This window comes from Hypomesus transpacificus, chromosome 14 (assembly GCF_021917145.1).
Source record: "Hypomesus transpacificus isolate Combined female chromosome 14, fHypTra1, whole genome shotgun sequence".
NCBI lineage: Eukaryota > Metazoa > Chordata > Actinopteri > Osmeriformes > Osmeridae > Hypomesus > Hypomesus transpacificus.
This window is the reverse complement of record NC_061073.1, coordinates 12156698-12175072: the sequence shown is the minus strand read 5'-3', so window position 1 is coordinate 12175072 and position 18375 is coordinate 12156698. Positions and strand designations below refer to the sequence as shown.

The following is an 18375-nucleotide window of genomic DNA, read 5'->3' as shown; positions in this document are numbered from 1 at the left end:
TATGGTCCAATCCAAACAGGTTGGTAGCTCGGCTGCAGTGGCCCCTTCTTCCACTGCTATCTAATCTAATAAGACTTTCAGTCACGCTTCGGCGAATACGTCGGAGTCGGTAGCGACACGACAGAAGCATTACTGCAGCTAAATGAAGCGGGAGTGTGTGTCTCTGTGTGTGTGAGTGTGTGTGTGGGGTGAGAAGGAGGGTATACATTGAGTTGCTTGGAGGGGTTAACTGGCTCCGGAAGGGCCTGCAGGTTTACTGTAGTTGCACGTTCCAGTTCCCCCCCCCACCCCACGCATGCACGGGTCACGTTCCAGGTCACGACTAGATACATGAAGAACCTCTTCTGGGTAAACAGCTTTTGACAAGCGCCTCACATGGGAGGTGAGACTGGAGAGTTACGTGGAGCAGGGCAATGGGTGTGTGTCAAGTCCCTTTATCAGCAAGGGGACGAGACCCACGGATGACTGAAATGTGACAGAAGCTGGGATGGGTAGCATCTCTCGTTTTATGGAAGAGTTGAGGAGGGGTGGAGGAGGGGGGTCATTCAGTTGGATGGAGTGACAGGGTGTGAGAAGTAAATGTTTCTGTCACATCTTGTGCCAGTGTTCGTCGGACAGCGGAGAGATGGGCCGGGATAGGGAGTGACAGGTGATAGGGAGGAAAAGGGGGGGGAATGGATGCGTCCCTCGTCGCTCTCCAACCAGCTGGTAGCTGCTGGTAGAGCTGGAGGCTGCCCTAACCTCGCTCCAGCAGCAAAAACACCTGTCCCTACGCAGACAGGACACTCGCCTGCATGGACGGCCGAGGGGAGGGAGGCTCACTGACTCGAGAGTTTCTTCATCTGTCAATCATAGTCAATCCGCGACTGACTTGCCTGACTGCGCTGCACGTCGCAAACAATTCCTCTCACCGTAGACAAGCATGTTTGTGTAAAAAACGGCAGACAATATTTTGTTCTGGTGCTGGATTATCTAACTGATTGTTTAACATTTTTATGAAATTTATGTTATACAAAAAGATAACTCCCTGTTTAGTGAGAGCAGTAAAAAAAGAAAATCCAGTGCTCTTTGCACCAAGATGCTTCTGAATAACAAAGTACAACTACAAACCACTTTGATGCTGTATTTGCTTATTTAAAGTATTGATTTTTCCTGTGCTATTAATTAAAACTGTATAATTGAACCTCAAATGCAGCTATTTGAAAGAACTTGATTCAATTCTTAAATCATCAATGCCCATGTTCCTGCAAAGACCCATCCTGTTCAGCTGAGCCACATCTTAATACTACCCACTGTCCCTCCTACTAAGTAAGCGCTATCCGAAACCACTCCTCCCACCGACAATTTCTTGGGCTGCACTGAATAGGCATCAATTATTCAAATGAGAGCTCCAACTGACAAAAAGCTAGTTCCCACAATATCCACCGCTTAAATGTGGTGATTAGTTAGAGAGGCTAATCATTACTGCCTCTAATTGACTAAATGACTCAACAAAGGGAGAAAGCACAGATATTAGCATTTATCTCAAGTTCAAGTTCAAGTCTTTTATTTGTCAGGTGCACAGAGCAACACAAGGTTAGACTGGGCACTGAAATTCTTAAGACAAGACAACGCAAGCACTTGGCATAACATAACATATAAGTACACAGAACAAATTTACATCTATGCTGAGCTTAGATAAGTGAACTTCCTAAATATACAGATAGCAATAAATAAACGACTATACTAACCCTAACACTAAAACTTCCTAAATTACAGATAACAATAAATAGTACGCTATACTAACCCTAATACACAAAATTTGCAAATTTACAGATCAGTGACTTAGTCAATGACCAAACAGGAGCCTGGTGGCGAGGTACAGTAGTGCAATGTTACTGAAGAGCAACCAGTAGCTGAAAGTGACAGTGTATAAGTGACTAGTGTGCAGTAAAAATGTCCATATCAGTGTCCATTGAGAAGCCTGATGACCCTTGGGTAGAAACTGTTGTCCAGTCTGCGTGTGCGCGACCGGATGCTGCGGTAACGCCTGCCAGAAGGCAACGGGGTAAAGAGACTGAAGGATGGGTGGGAACAGTCTCTTAGAATCCTGCTGGCTTTCCTAAGGCAACGTGTGTGGTAGGTGTCCTGTAGGGCTGGGAGCTTCCTGCCGATGATGAACTCAGCAGAACGGACCACACTTCGTAGGGCCTTGCGGTCCCGGTCTGTGCAGCTCCCATACCACACTGTTATACAACCAGTCAGAATGCTTTCTATAGTGCATCTGTAAAAGTTAGTAAGGATGACTGAGTCCATACCAAACTTCTTCAGTCTCCTCAGGAAGAAGAGGCGCTTACGGGCCGTTTTGACCACCTTGTCCGTGTGAACAGACCAGGTGAGGTCATTGCTGATGTTCACCCCGAGGAACTTGAAGCAGCTGACCTTCTCCACTTCCGATCCATTGATGAATAGGGGTGCATGCTCCTCCTCCTGCCGCCTCCTAAAGTCCACAATCATCTCCTTGGTCTTGCTGATGTTAAGAGAGAGGTTGTTGTCCTGACACCATGATGTCAGGGTGTCAACCTCCTCTCTGTAGGCTGACTCGTCACTGTCAGAGATGAGGCCCACGATGGTTGTGTCGTCAGCAAACTTAACGAGGAGGTTGGAGCTGTGCGTAGCCGCACAGTCGTGGGTGAACAAGGAGAACAGGAGAGGGCTGAGCACACAGCCCTGGGGGGTGCCTGTGTTGGTGATCAGTACAGATGAAGTGCGGTCACCGATTCTCACCACCTGTGGCCTCCCCGTCAGGAAGTGGAAGATCCACTTGCAGAGGGAGGTGCTTAGTCCCAGGTCCACAAGCTTGGAGACCAGTCTGGAGGGGATGATGGTGTTGAATGCAGAGCTGTAGTCAATGAACAGCATCCTCACATATGTATTCCCCTTGTCCAGGTGGGAGAGAGCGGTGTGCATGGTCAGAGCGATGGCATCGTCTGTAGACCTATTGGACCGGTATGCAAACTGCATAGGGTCCAGTGTGGGGGGCAGCGAGGAGCAGATGAATGATTTGACTAGCCGCTCGAAGCACTTCATGATGATAGAGGTCAGTGCTATTGGGCGATAGTCATTCAGACATGTGACCTTGGTGTTCTTGGGCACAGGGATGATGGTGGTCCTCTTGAAGCAGGTGGGGAGTACAGACAGGTTAAGGGAGAGGTTGAAGATGTCACTGAAGACCCCTGCCAGCTGGTCAGCGCAGCCCCTAAGGGCCCTACCTGATATGCCGTCTGGGCCAGGTGCCTTGCGAGGGTTGATCTTCTTAAAGCATAACCTCACCTCAGCTACAGTTAGTGTAGGCACACCACTGGCTTGGCCTTCAGGTAGCTCCACTGCAGGGGGTTCACTGTCCCTCTCAAAGCGAGCGTAGAAGGAGTTCAGCTCGTCTGGCAGTAGGACAGAAGACTGGGTCTCATTGTAGCCTCTCCCTTTGTAGTCTGTAATGGCTTTAAGTCCACTCCACATGCGCCTGGGGTCAGAGCCATGGTAGCTGGACTCCACCTTGGTCCTGTAGGCCCTTTTCGCTGCTTTGATGGCCTTCAGAAGGTCGTATCTGGCCTTCCTGTACTCATCAGGGTCCCCAGAATTAAAGGCGACAGTACGGGCTCTCAGCTTGGCCCGGACCGCGGCATCAACCCAGGGCTTCTGATTTGGGAAAGACCGGACAACCTTCTTGGGGACAACGTCATCAATGCAGTGCTGGATGTAGCTGGAGACAGTGTCTGAGTATTCGTTAATGTCCCCATCTGCTGCGTCCCTGAACATCAGCCAGTCAGTGGTGTCAAAGCAGTCCTGGAGGGTCGCCACACACTCGTCACTCCATAGGTGAACTGACCTCTCAACCGGTCTGACCTGTTTGAGCTTTTGTTCATATGCGGGGAGAAGAAGAATGGAGGTGTGATCAGCCTTCCCAAAGGCAGGGCGGGGGAGGGGTTTGTAACTGCCCTTGAATGTTGTATAACAATGGTCAAGGATCTGGACTCCACGTGTGAAGAAGTCAATGTGCTGATAGTATTTGGGCAGGACTTTCTTCATGTTAGCTCTGTTGAAATCACCAACAACAATGAAGGCTGCCTCTGGGTGCACATTTTCCAGACCATTGATAATCCCATACAGTTCATCCAAAGCAGCGGCCTTGTCTACCTGGGGGGGGATGTAGACTGCACTCATGACGACCGCAGTGAATTCCCGAGGTAGATAGAAGGGTCTGATTTTTACAGTTAGCAGCTCAAGGACCGGAGAGCAGTGAGATGCTAATACCGCTACATCCGTAGCCCAGAGAGAGTTAACCATAACACAGACCCCTCCGCCCCTGCACTTCCCTGAGTCAGCTGTTCTGTCCTGGCGGTATATGGTGAATCCCGACGGGGTAACCGCTGCGTCGGAGATCTCCGGAGACAGCCAGGTCTCAACGAACGCCAGTACACAGCAGTTCCTGATGTCCCGTTGGAATTTGACACGAGCGTTAAGTTCATCCATTTTGTTGTCGATGGACTGAACGTTAGCTAGTAAGATGGTTGGAAGAGCAGGTTTGAAGCATCGTTTCCGAGTTCGAACAAGGACTCCAGCACGCCGGCCACGTTTCTTCTTATCTCAAGGGAAGTCAAACAGGGGGTGATTTAAAATAAGTGGAAGACTAATAGATGTAATAAAACAGTTTGGGAAAAATGCTGTTAGGAAGTCAAGACGCCATATTACCTTGGTATATATTAGCGGATGTAAAAAAATCAAATTTTAACTGTGAAAATTGTGCTTTTGTGAAGAGTAACCAGCACTAGGTGTGAACACTTTTATAATACACAAATCGTAATGAAGGATTTGTTTATTATTTTCTATTTTAACATGTCATTCAAAGCATGCTACTGCACTCCACATGTACTGTAATTTACAACTTGGAATGGCAAATGTTTGAACCAGTTCATTTTGTTTAAATAATAGCATGAATAGGGCTAGCCAGACTGCTCTCCCTGCCTACCGTACATAATTAAAAGGTAAGACTTTAAATTGGACACAAAACTGGTCGAAATATGAAACACCAGACGAGACAAAAAAAATGCTGTGAGGGGACAATTAGAAGATAACGTTATCAAATTGCAATGCAAAAAAATAAAATAGACGTAAAAAAAAAAAGATGCACCTGAGTATGCAATTATTTTCTAATCATATTACACTTCATAAGTTAATCGCTGACTGCTAATTTGTCTATTGAGCTGTGGCACACGTTTTCCTTCTGTCACGGCTACAGAGGCTGAGCATGGTCATTGCAAGGAGAATCTGGGACAGAGTTACAAACCACAAGCTCTGCATTCTGATTGAGTTCCTTCAGCTTGATCAGTCATTTCCCCACTTTCATAGTGCTTCATAGCTTTTTTTTTTGTTGATAAAAATCCTTGCCCTTTAAAGGAAAGTTCTGATGATTTGAGTGGAAATGATTTGAGTGGAAATAGTTTCTAAGTGTGCACAATGTTACAGCAAAATACAGTGTAAACAACAACTTATTGAATGGCTTCTGCATTCACGTAAACATTTTCACACAGTATCAAATTAACTAAAAACGGCTCTCAAGGGCATCTTAACCATCGTAACAAAAGTGATTAGAAAGGTTAATTTAATGAATAGAAAAATGGATGAGTGGTTCTGCTTGTTAGCAGTAAAGAAAGAAAAAAAGAAAAAGAAACAAAAAGAAAAAAATAACAACTGTCGGCTGTCATTTCACCACATACTAAGAGATAAATTCCTCAATTGGGAGGGATCAGAAGGAATTTCAAGGACAGCCTGAAAAATAAAACAGCACTTTACTACAACTTATTTTGAGTAAGGTTTACTAAAAGTGTAAGCCTGAAACCCAGCCAGCATGGGAAACGAATTGACTGAGCGTTCTAATTTCCTTTTGAACGTTCATATCTTTATTTACCTGTTTCCATGGACGTGGGAGGCACAGAAGGCGTAGCTGTAGTGAAGAAGGGTGGGGTCGACCAGAGAGTTGTTCTCTGAGTACTCCATCAGGTCCCTCAGGTAGCTGAGGTGACGATGGCACCCTCTCACCCCGTAACGAGAGCAGTACTCGTCCAGGACAAACACCTGTCCTGGGCTGAACCAGCCCTGCATACACAGGATGGAGATAGAAAAAAATAATAATCATTTTTACATTTTTGGGGGGTCATTTTTGGTTTTATTGGGAAAGACAGTTAGAGGTAAACAGGAAGTGTAGGGGAGAGAGGGAATAACATGCAGAAATGTCCAGAGCTGGAATGGAACCTGGACCGCTGAGTTAGGAACTCAGCCCATATGGTACACGCTGCTGAGCCACCCCCAGGAGGGAGATTTGAACAGGGATAACGCCAGTGTACACTTCAGACTACACTCAGTTTGTTATAACTGTATGGAATGAATGACCTCCCTCAGAGGACTCATCCAGCCTTCTATACACGCAAGAAAACTACGACTCAGTCAAACTTCCAGGTCATTTCACTGCTTGTTCTGTCTTCAGGAGGTGATTAGAAACACCAGGTCATTCAGTTTGTGGAGAAGAAAAAGGCAAGCACTGTTACATTTTCAATGCAGAGGCCAGTGAAGACTCTAAATAAATCTAAAATTTGATCAAATGGATTGCGAGTTAAACTGTACAATGCTAAATAACTGACAACCTAAATGCAGAACCACAACTCTACCCAGTGGAAGCCACTGCCTTGACTCCAGTAGTACTGTAAATATAGCATTCTTCACAGCTTGGGCAGAGGCCTCAGCAATAAACTGTGAAAAAGAAAATCAAGCCAAACTACTTCCAACAATTAAACAAAGCAGTCCAAGGTTAACCACCAACAATTCATTCCCTGGAAAGAGTCACCCGTGAAGGAAAAGGTGCAGAGTGATCTGAAGTCGGGGGAACACTCATTAGTTCAGTCATCCTGCACATAATAACTAAATTAGCCGTGAATCTTACAAACCTAATTAAGACGCCTCTTAGAAGGAATATTAACAAATTAGCACCTCCACTGAGTCGTCGTCCATGACTACGCCGCAGGTCCCTTTGGCTCGGTAACCTCTCTGGGTAGCAACAGCTGACCTGTGAGCCGCCGTGACCAAAAAACGAGTTTAACTGCCAAAATTGGTCTTATGTCCTTTTGCCCCCGTATTGCGCTTGAATATTTTTTTTTATTTACTTTCGAGACAGAGAAGGATGGAAACAGTGGCAACAATGTATATTTGAGAGCTCACCAGCATGTTTTTTTTTCTGTTAGTGCTATAAAACCCAATTGAGTTCCCTCCATAAGAAAGTAGTCTGAGATTTCAAACCTCACAACAGCTGCCCACCCTCAGGCTCCTTGGGCTTTCAATACAAAGGACTCTACAAGGTAAGCGAGCTGGATATGACCTGATCGACAGGGCTAAAATGACCTTCCAGCTTTCTCTCTCACTCTCCTCCCCCCTCCTTATAAGGTTTTCCCTCTCAGTCACCCTGTCCTCATCAATTCAGAGTCCTCTGCCTCTCCATTTTGGATCTATTAATATCACACTACAAAAAAAATATACCATAGCGCCCTGCCGACTGCCTTGATGTGACAAGATGTTCCTCAGTGACAAACAGATGGCCAACTCACATCTTGGCGCTGACCGCTAAATTAGCAATTAACGAGCCGACTGCCGTGTTAGAAACAAGGGTGGAGTGTGTGTGTGTGTGGGGGGGGGTTCTTCTGGGCCAGCCTGGGTTAAATCCATGTCACAGCTCTTCTAAACGTGGTCCCTGTGACTCCCTCACGGAATGAAACAGTCAATGATTAACGGCATGTCACATTTTGGAGACAAATAAAGTGGAGAAAGAGAAGGGATGTTGGCTTGGTATTTTTCAGACGTTAAATTAAAAGTCTTGTTTTTGGTAACCTTACCTGTCAGAACGCCCTACAACACAAAACAGCTCTTTGTGGTGAATTAACACCAACAAATGCAGCACATGTAATCCACCCTGTAACTGAAAACTGTTTTTTATTGTTTCTTTTTTTCTAATTAAAATGTAGTCCTAAGCAATACCCTTGACCAATATGACCAGATTTACAATCTGTTGGCGACAGGGGACTCAGAAAAGTTGGAAGCTTTTCACACCCGGTAAAACTTTTCTGAAGATCTTCATTACATTTATTGTGTGTATGTGTATTCATTTACAATCAACTATTTCATGTTGACTGGCGGAGAAGCAGAGAAGTGGTGCTGCTAATTCATAGGACTTGACGTGCACAGTGAAGGCTACGAGAGGAGTTCTGTTGAGTTGTGCGGGGGAGGTGTGTGTGTGTGTGTGTATAAGTTCATGTGCGTCTCAGCAGCAATTACATTAGTGCATGACGGGTCATTAGAGACACTCATTTGATGATACTTTCATTCACGTTAGGTGTTAGAATGTGGACAACATTATGCACACAAAGAGGTGGTTGTGTGAATGCACTGAGCAGTGGCGGGGGCTCAGCAGGTAAAAACTAGCCTATCCCCCCCCCCCACACACACACACACACACACACACACACACACACATTACATGTGGCATACAGTGACAAGCGTGAATGATTCCAACATTCTCCATTTTTTCTCTCTCATCTTATTTATTTACTTCTGTAAATAGGGGGCAGTGTATGATGTGCACGCATATACACAGCCAAACTGGGTCACAAAGTCAGTCTTCTGTAGCTAAAAAAATCAAGGAAGTGCTAAATATTGGTCTTCAGATAATGTCCAGTTCAGTGGTCAGTCTTAAGAATCCCACAACCCTTCACTTTCTGGTTCACCAATTCTTTTGGGGAGTGTGACGTGTGTGTGAGTGAGTAAGTGTGTGGGAGGGGGGGGGTAATCCTAACACACCCTTCCAGACTTTTGAGTAGTCTGCGTGGTCGAAGCCACCTCAGCTGTCGCTTGATTCTACTCAAGTCGAGAAACACACTGTAACTGTAAGGTTGCATGCTGCCAAACATGACCACAAGCCCAACCAACCCATGTGTCAAACGAGCAGAATCCGTGCGGCCCACACCTCAACATATGTCCATGTTCCAAGGTATTGTCATTCTGAAAGGATCTGAAGCGGGGCATCTCTACAGTGGAAGACAAAGGCCCTCGATATTTACAAAGGCCCAAAACCAGAGGAGCCTGGGAAGGGAGTGACTGCTGGGGCTGCTTGCTGTGACTGAGTGACGGAAGGCTGAAGAGCCTGGTGGAAGGAAGGGAAGCCCAGGTGTCACGGCGGCTGCTCTTAGCTTCGTTAGTTTGTTTCGAATGAGAACACCACCGGTGGGCCATATGCTGCCTGTTTCTCATCAGGTAGGGTTGTAGCAATCTGCTCTCAGGCCTTTTGCAGGAATTCTCTCTCAGGGAGTTCAATCTGCATCGTGTTTACTGCTATTAACCAGATCTTTATTCCATAGCCCCCTCTCCCTCAAAGCTTTTGCTTTTTGCCAGGCCATCTTTGGAAATATGAATTTGTTCTTAAATAATTCTGCCTGGTTAAATAAAGGTAAAATAAAATAAAATAAAAAAACTGCACTGTATTATGCTTTAAAGTCTTTGTTTGTATTCCAACTTCAGTTCAATGACAACTTCTGCATTTCCCTGGTCTTTGAGTGTTCAACCCCCCCCCCCCCCCCCCCCCCCCCCCCCGCCCTCACACACACACACATGCCCTCGTACTCCCCTCAACAGCCACAGCAGTCATTTGTGAGGGTTGAGCTCCTGTTTGGACAGTATTGATTAGGACCGTTTATCCCTCCTCGTGGAGGGTGAGATCCCCTGAGGGCAGGGGCCCCGTGTGAGGCAGACCACGGCTCTCTGAGCCTATAGGTGGGCATGGAGGCTCTAACCCAGCCATGGGAGAGCAGGGGCTGTTATTTGCCCTCTGTCTAGCTTCTGGGTGTAAGAGTCTTCTGCTTTGTTGTACGTATATCAACCGAAATAGATGGTGTTTGTTTGTCTGTCTGCCTGTCTCTTTGTCCGCCTCTCAGTTCTTACCAGGCAGGAGAAGGAGTCGTTCATGCGATGCTGTAGGGTGTGTTTCTGCAGCATGGTGAACAGGGCAGCATGGTCGAACCGACAAGGCACAGCCGAAATTAACTCCTCCACTCCCTGTCTCTGGGTACGATCAAGACCTGGGGGGAGAGAGAGAGAGAGGGAGAGGGAGAGAGGGAGAGAGAGAGAGAGAGAGAGAGAGAGAGAGAGAGAGAGAGAGAGAGAGAGAGAGAGAGAGAGAGAGAGAGAGAGAGAGAGAGAGAAAGATTTAGAAGGAAAGAGAGAGAGAGAGAGAGAGAGAGAGAGAGAGAGAGAGAGAGAGAGAGAGAGAGAGAGAGAAAGATTTAGAAGGAAAGAGAGGGATAAGAAATGAGAGGGAGAAGGAAGGAGAGATACAGAAGGAAAGAGAGGGAAGAATGGAGTGAGACAGAAGGAGAAAGAAGGAAAGAGAGACAGAGAAAGGGAGGTAAAAAGAGAGGTTAGTCTCTCAAAGTAAAGTACTTAGAATTAAAGAGCAAATGACGCACTCATCAAGGACTGAAGAGCAAAAACAATTGATAGATCCAACGTTTGACGTGAAATACGTTTCACACTAGTTGCTGAAGGCAAGATTGAAGAGTGAACAAAAACTGTCAGAACAAGTAAGTGATTCTCTCTCTTTGTTATTCACTGAAACACAGACATAACTTCTGTTAAAGTTGGACTCACTAAATGATGGCACATCTCCGCAGAGACAATCCACGCCTAAGCACAACGGTTACCGTCAAACAGGCTTGTGATGGAAGAGAGGAACGTTTCCATTGACTCGCATTGGCACAGTGGGTTTTCTATGCTTTGGCTAATAGTTCCCACCTCTGTTGGCTTGAGATACTCTGTGAAATCCAGTTTCCCCATTTCAGCTCTAAATACAAGAAACTGACAGCAACACTATCAACGCGCGAGAGCATGCGAGGACAAACACTGACAATAATCCATTGGATTGGAACTCATTGACACTAGCCTTACTATTGGCAGAGGAAATAGACGTTTTACTTGGACTACGATGAGTCATGGCGAACTGCAGAGCGCGGGTCTTGGCCTTTGGATGAAAACAGCATTAGGGGAGCGCCTTTTAACGGCTTTGAGTGTGTGCTGCTACATTGACATGGCCGACGCGTGTGTCCTAGATATTTGTCGGTTAAATATTTTTCTATGTCTCAGAGGGCCAGCGAATGTGAAAAGAACACCGGAGCGCACACACAGACACACACATTCTACAGTATGTTCACACATACACTCCCCTACAACGCAAACCAACACACAGAACACATTGTCCAGAAACGGCAAGCTGTAATGAGGCCAGAAGGCCAGGTCAGACAGCTAAAAGAGGAAAAAAAAAGACGTCAAAGAGAAGAGAAAGAGTGAAAGAGATGGCAGACTTGCCAACAATCGCCTTGTAGGTTTATTCCCAAGTTCATTTACAGTCCTTTCAAAGAGGACTGTTAATGGCTGGCGTTGAGCCCCCCAACCCCCTCCCCAGCCACCAAACTCAGACACACACACACACACAAAAAGCCTAACACTGCTCTCCTTTTCCCCGTATTGTAGAAATACATTTAGGGATGGGATGTTTCTTAGCCTGACATGTGGACACACAAAAGACCAAGGACCCGAGAGAAAGGCCGGCGTCCCCCCACGCCTCCGACGCCCGCAGCGACGCTCCCGAGACGCATTAGTGATTGCTTTTTATTAACGCCGCCATTTTGGACTCGCCACTACCACTTTTTGTGGCGCGCGCCCACTCTATACGGACAGAGAATAACACGGTGGCATCGCCCCGGCGGCGCTTCCAGAGACATCCGTGTTCCCTCCTCCTCTCCTCCCCCCCCCCCCCCCCCCCGCCCTCCTTCCCTCCATCGCTTTTGTCATCAAAAAGGCAGCAGAAGTGCAATCCCCACAATCAACTCGGAATCGACGCTCGAACCGTTCTTTCATTCTTTCCATCGCCTTTTCTGTGTCTCTTGCCCTTTGGCACCCCTGGCCCCGTTTGCTTAAAAAAGATATACAAAAAAAAATACCGAAGTAGGTCATTTTGCATTCGTTAGCCCAAACACGGGGCGTTCCTAATGTAATTTGCAGACGTCGGCACACGAAGAAAAGGGGTGAAGGAGCCGACTGCAAAGAAAACGAGACAAAGGGATATAGATTAAAGCAGATAATAAGAGAGGGATGGAGGGTGAGTATTGATTGAGGGGCAGCAGGAGGAGGCGAGACGTTAACTTATCCAGTCATTCTGAGAAATCGTATTGATCCACGTCATCTTTAACTTCCAGCTATTATCTGTATGAGACAGCGGGGAGGGGAGGGGAGGGGGGTGGGGGGTGTTGAAAGGAAGTGTGTGAGCGTGTACATGTGTTTGTTGAGTTACTGAATGTAGAGTTTTGGTGATGGGTGTGTGCGTGTCTGTGTGTGTGTGCAGCTACAGGGGTTTAATCAGGCAAAGAAGTATGTCTGTGCCAGAGAGAGTGGATGGGGTCTGTTGTTGTCTGTAACTGTGTGTGTGTGTGTGTGCGTATGGGTGTGGATGAGTTGGGGAGGTTAGTTCATAGTTACTACATAAATCCTATTGAGATACTTCCCTTGCGTTATAGAATCGAGCAGATCTATGGTGTGTGTTTGTGCTAGCAGAGCATGGACCGGAACAAATGTTTTGGAGCTTTTTACCGTCAGCGCTTGCTGCTGGCCTACTCTATCAAACCTTATTGAATGTTTGAACATCTTTTACATTCCAAGTTTGTAAGACAGGGAGGAAAGCCATGTAGGCTGGGTGTGTGCTTGGGTGGAGTGCTGTGGTGTGTGTGTGGAGGGGGGGGGAGGGGGTAGGGGAATTGGAGGGAAGGGTGGCACTCAATCTCTCCGGCTTCCATGACCGGTGTCACAGCTGCAGTCACATCCATGAGACAGGCCCCCCGGTGAGGTGGCGGGTAGATTATGACAGGTTATTGACGCGGGCGGAGAGACACGGTGCTCCGCTGTCTCAGGTAGCCGGTGCCGAGCGATTTGATTTGCTCCTTTCGAGCGGGCGCAGACGTGGCGAGGTGAGACGAGATGAGGGCGGACAAGGGATATCCGTGTTCCGACTCGACAACGATTCCTGTTAAAAGATACAGACGCGCGCGTGTCCAGCGCATGAACAGCTGAAACTAGACTGAAGAAACTTCCAGAGTTGAAACGGAAAGACAGGCATGGTTGGGGAAAAAAACGCGTGTACACACAAACCACAAACAGGCACACCAACAGAAACAATCACCCCCCCCCCCCCCACACACACACACACACACACACAGGATCAAGACTCTCAAAGAGTGCTTGGGTTGATCTGAGTAAACATGAATCTAAGGTGATGAGACAGATTGGACGTCTCCTCTAGAGTTCGAACCCCAACGTCAGACTGGCCCCACCTGCTTCTTCACAAACAAGACCAACAAAGACTTTGACAGAAATCCAACCGGCAAGTCATTTTGATACGTCAAACCAAACGGAGAAGGGGAAAGTGCCCTGACAGAAAGACCTTTCCTGTGATTTAAAATTGGGAACCAGAAGTATCCTTAAGCCATCCCCAGGTCGAAACCGAATCTTAAATTCAAGAAGTCGTCTGAGATGAGGGAATTTCAGTTGATGACGAGAGAATATGCCATCGGAGGACACAACGCGGCAAACGGCCTCCTGTTTGCTTTATGTAGACTGACAAGGACATGAGATGTTGATGCGAGTGTGAAGGTGAGGCTCAAACTGCAATGTGTGGGTTTTTAACAGAGCAAATCACCAATAGTAACAGTCATATGACCTATAGCATTTGTCCTTAGCAATGTGCATTTTATGACAGTTATCCAATTATCTAAAGTATCCTTGTGAAAAATGATTGTCTATATCCATTGAAACAACAATTAGAGAAAAACGTTCAGAAGCTAAACGTAATTCATACTTTGTCTTTGGAAAATGGAAGATCTATCTTTTCTTCCAGGTCATACCTAATCAATAGGAGGCTGAGATGATGGCCTGTCCTCTTTGTGTTTTGAAGGCACGTCCTAACACATGGGTGAAAAGGTGTCGCATCACACATGCCAGTGAGTGCGTGATTGCTGTGAACGGCCCAAACCATGTTTGTCAAAGTCAACGTTTTAGACCGTTCAACTACAGAACCCAATGTTCAAGTGCAGATTTTGAATGCAGCACAGTGTTGCTAGTACAGCGGGTCTGGCATTTCTCAATGGACTTAACTCCTTGAAGCTAAACTGGCCTTCACCAAACACCCACTTGGCAAAGGGTCTGTGTGGTGTGTGGGTTGTGTGTGATTCAGAGAGGGAAAGAGAGACAAGAAGAGAGACAAAAAATATATATAAAAGACTTGAGGACATTGCCGTGTAAGGTAATTGGGTACATAAGAGTAAATGATGAACCTTGCTTTTCCTCAGATTTTCCTTTCAGATTTAAGTGCTAGACTTGAGCCACCTGGCAACTTTAGAAGAGAAGCACACACAAGAAAAATGAATATTAACAGCTATTTTAATCCATTCAGTCCTCCCATTTCCATTAAATTCAAATAGTTCCCCCGTTCTAATAAAGCACTCTTCCAGTTCCATCACAACAAATAGCCATTACAGGGGACTCATATGGTACAACAATACTGTCCCCCTTCATCAAATCCCTATTCACAGTATATATGACAAAATACCACTAATGGGGTATAGTGGCTTACAAATACCTCACTACAATACAATCTGTGCCAAACAGGAATGCACATATTGCATGTTGACACATATTGCATGTTGACACATGTGTACAAACAGACACAGGCGTGTGCACACATGCATACTTTTCTATTTGGACTGATGGGGTAAAAGTGTGTGTTTCCACACACACACAGCAAGCCAACAAGCACACACTAACCCGTCTCATTAGTCCCCCACTGTCCAGAGAGGTAGCGTACAGCAGCGGAATTACAGCAAATCAATGGCGTTCTCTTTCTACTGCTTTCAACATAAATGCACTTCCCCATGTGTATATGTATCGTGTGAAAAGATATACAGTATGCCTTCTCACCTCGATTTGTCCTGAACCCATTGTGGTTTTCGTTGTCAAGCTGGGACAAGCATGATTTTGTACAATAAAACTGTGACTCATATCCTCATTTGTTAGTAAAATATTACACAAATCGCCTTTACGTGTCCCACAGGATTAATACATATGCTTCACACAGTACCGACTCCAAACTCACAACAAACACAATTTATACGTGTCGTACTTGCAATCTATGGAGCACCTTTATAAAAAAATAAAACAAAATAAAAGTGAGCAAAACCAATCTGAAGAAACCTACTGAGCAGTGAGACAGGGGCGTCTGCCTGTGGGTTTCCTCCTCTGCAGTTCTGTCTCTGGTTCTGAGCGGGAGGCACGGGCTTGTACGACTGGCCCGTGGCCCGGTACATGGCTTGCACCCACAGCACCCGGTCTTGCTCGTCGTCGCTGGCGAACGACACCAGATCGCCCTCCTTGACGGCGCTGAAGAACAGCCGACCCCCTTGGAGACCTGGGGGTGGGTGTGGGGGGGGTCCACGAAACAACGATTCAGTTGGACTAAGAGAGCACTTTAAAGTTGGGTGGATGGATAGACGGGATGTTTACATGGTGTGGTACAGTGTGAAGCAGTGTATGATGTTGCTAAAATAACATAAAATAACGCAATTCAAATGTTTCGGAGTTTACTGATGTGTGTGTGCGTGTGTTTGAGTGTTTGTGGTATGTACATTTATTTGTGTATTTGCTAAATAAGAACATGTCTGTGTGTGTGTGTGTGCCAAATTAGCCTGCTTCTTATAGTGTAGTGTTTCTTGTATAGTTTATGGGTGTCCTCATTATGCGTGTTCAACTATAAGTAGGCCTACCTGGCTGGGGGTCAGAGTAGTCCACAGTGTAACCCTCCAACTGCATCAGTTCATGAGGCTCCGACTTCTTCTCTCTGTAGCTGCACATGGCAAAGGTGTACTGGCTCACCTGCAGGGGTTTACAAAGGTACATGCAGTTTGTTGGTACTGGCAAAAAGATCCAGGGTTCATCTTTGTGTGCATGTTATCCCCTAACTGCAACAAGTAATATTCATAATCTTGTAATCCCCCAAATGCAAGAAGTAAGAAAGATACTTTTCAAATATTAATAATCTTAAGAAAGTTAGGCCTACATGCTCTGAATGCAGTCAACCATCTAAATCTCCTGCAGACTTGAGTGTATTCCAAAAAAACTATTTTGGTCATAACTATATAAACACACAAACTTCACAAACTTGGCACCCCCTAGTTTACTTTTTACCTGGACAAGAACAAAATATCTTCTTTTCCAACGTTTCCACACCCGCTGGCCCAACACGTACAGATACCTGAAATTGAGATACATCATTAATATTAAATTATAGTACCCTTACTCACAGATGTGTGGCTTGACTATACATTGAAAAATATGATTTAACTGTACTGTAGATTAATTACCCTAAAATATCGACTTTCAAATTGTCCCATAACATTGAGTTGGGGGATTTTTGTCAATGTGTTGGCCAATAATTAGGAGGACCATGATATTACTTTTTCTTAAATAGTCAAGTTACATTGAAGTAGCTTGAATTCGGCAATTATAGGCCTACTGGATTTTTGTAGGCATGTCACTGTAGTTATTTGGGCCAACGTTGCTTGAATTAACAATATATGAACTCAGGAATAATAACAATTCCAATTTTTTAAAATATGTTGCATTGGCCACACGTTTTATGTTTGTTAACTCTCCGTAGTTTATAGGCCCACGCAACTAAAGATGCTTCACATGGCGATGATAAAAAATATTTTCGAGTCGGACCGAAACCGAAACGAAATTGTTCTCAACGCAGACTCTGAAGAACATGAAAGCCCGTCGACTGCACATCTGGGCCTTTCTCAGGAGTTGTGTTAACACGCGGGACAATACATTATTTTCCAAACCTTTCAAGTCACTTATCCCTTATAGCTGACCACTCAAAGTTATTTCGTTTTCGACCATAATTAGAAAAAAGCAATTTACACAAACTGAAAAAAACAAAAAAGATTTTTTTAAACGACATTAACCTTGATCATATATAAAGTAAAATAAGTAATCCACAGTTACATTACAGAACCTTTTAACATGACAGAACTATAAATATTTCGAGTAGGCCTATCAGCTCATCCAAAGAGGTAATTACAAATACAAATGTGATGATTGTAAAGTATCTTACAATAATAGGCTATAATAATTCAGCAGATTAATAGTCATTAATCTGCTGAAGAGACGCAACTCCAGTTATGAAATAGCCATTAAATACACTTTATAGTTTATGGTTTTGGCGAAGGATTAAATCAGGTCAGCTAAAATGCATTTGAACAAATACAACCTCTTTGTGGGACTTACTCAATATTTCAAAATGTGAAAAGCACTACATTAAATACGTAAAATATATCGGCATTTAAATTGAATGGAAAGGGAACGGAAAGAAAAATTATAATAAAAAAATAAACAGTGACCCTGTGTGGTAATATTTGTTAACTACACTATTTAATTACACTCGATGGTGTTGTTTGTCCACGTTTTGTGACTTTTTGGACGGTCAACACTTCAGCCAGACTGGGCAACTAAATGCAAAAAAAGAGAAGATATTCCGACATGAGACGCACTTGTGAAATTTTAGCGCACAAACTGGATTCCGGACACCCGGATTCCAAATTCGAATCCCTACACAATATCGAACACTTTCACACCCACGCACACACACTCAATTATCTTCAGTCCATTATTGTTACTCAGGGCCCTGGTTGGCCTTCAGCCCCCTTAAGAGGGCTCTTAACACCAGGAGTTGGATAGAGAGACATGGACAAAACCACCATAGGGAGAGCTGGGTAAAAGTAGTACATTGAGCTGACATAAGGATCCCCCCCAGAGAGAATGGGAGAGAGAGAGAGAGAGATACAGATGGACAGAGCTAGAGTGTGTGTGTTTGTGTGTGTGTGAGGGGGGGGGGGGGGGATATGTGACACAGAGAGAGATGATCCAGGACATTACAAAGTAAAGATTCATATTTCTCACCAAAGAGAACACGAGTAGTAGACTGAGGAGAGAAAAAATTGTTTAGAATAAGAAAAAAAAGAGAGGGTGAGAACAATTTAAAACGTAGACAAATGTTTTCAAATGTGTCCCCAAAATAACAATCATTGTCAAGTGTTACAGGTTGTTGATATGCCACAACTGATCCAGTTGCATAAAGCCCAATGTTTCAGACTCTAAATGAGCAGCTTGCATGTTTGTTGTTCTAAATTCCCTCAAAAA

The 18375-nt window shown here is 45.1% G+C and overlaps 1 protein-coding gene across 4 annotated transcripts in view; it reads right to left on the bottom strand.

The window, feature by feature from the left end:
- The window catches only part of cadps2 (Ca++-dependent secretion activator 2), a 94754-nt gene that overhangs the window by 30029 nt on the left and 46350 nt on the right, over positions 1–18375 (bottom strand). For all 4 annotated transcript variants that reach the window (XM_047035079.1, XM_047035080.1, XM_047035081.1 and 1 more), the window contains exons 9-13: positions 16360–16426; positions 15939–16047; positions 15374–15583; positions 10018–10154; positions 5948–6135 (exon numbers count right to left, since the gene is read on the bottom strand). In XM_047035079.1, the coding sequence (XP_046891035.1) occupies positions 5948–6135; positions 10018–10154; positions 15374–15583; positions 15939–16047; positions 16360–16426 (711 nt within the window). The remainder of the gene's footprint in view (positions 1–5947; positions 6136–10017; positions 10155–15373; positions 15584–15938; positions 16048–16359; positions 16427–18375) is intronic.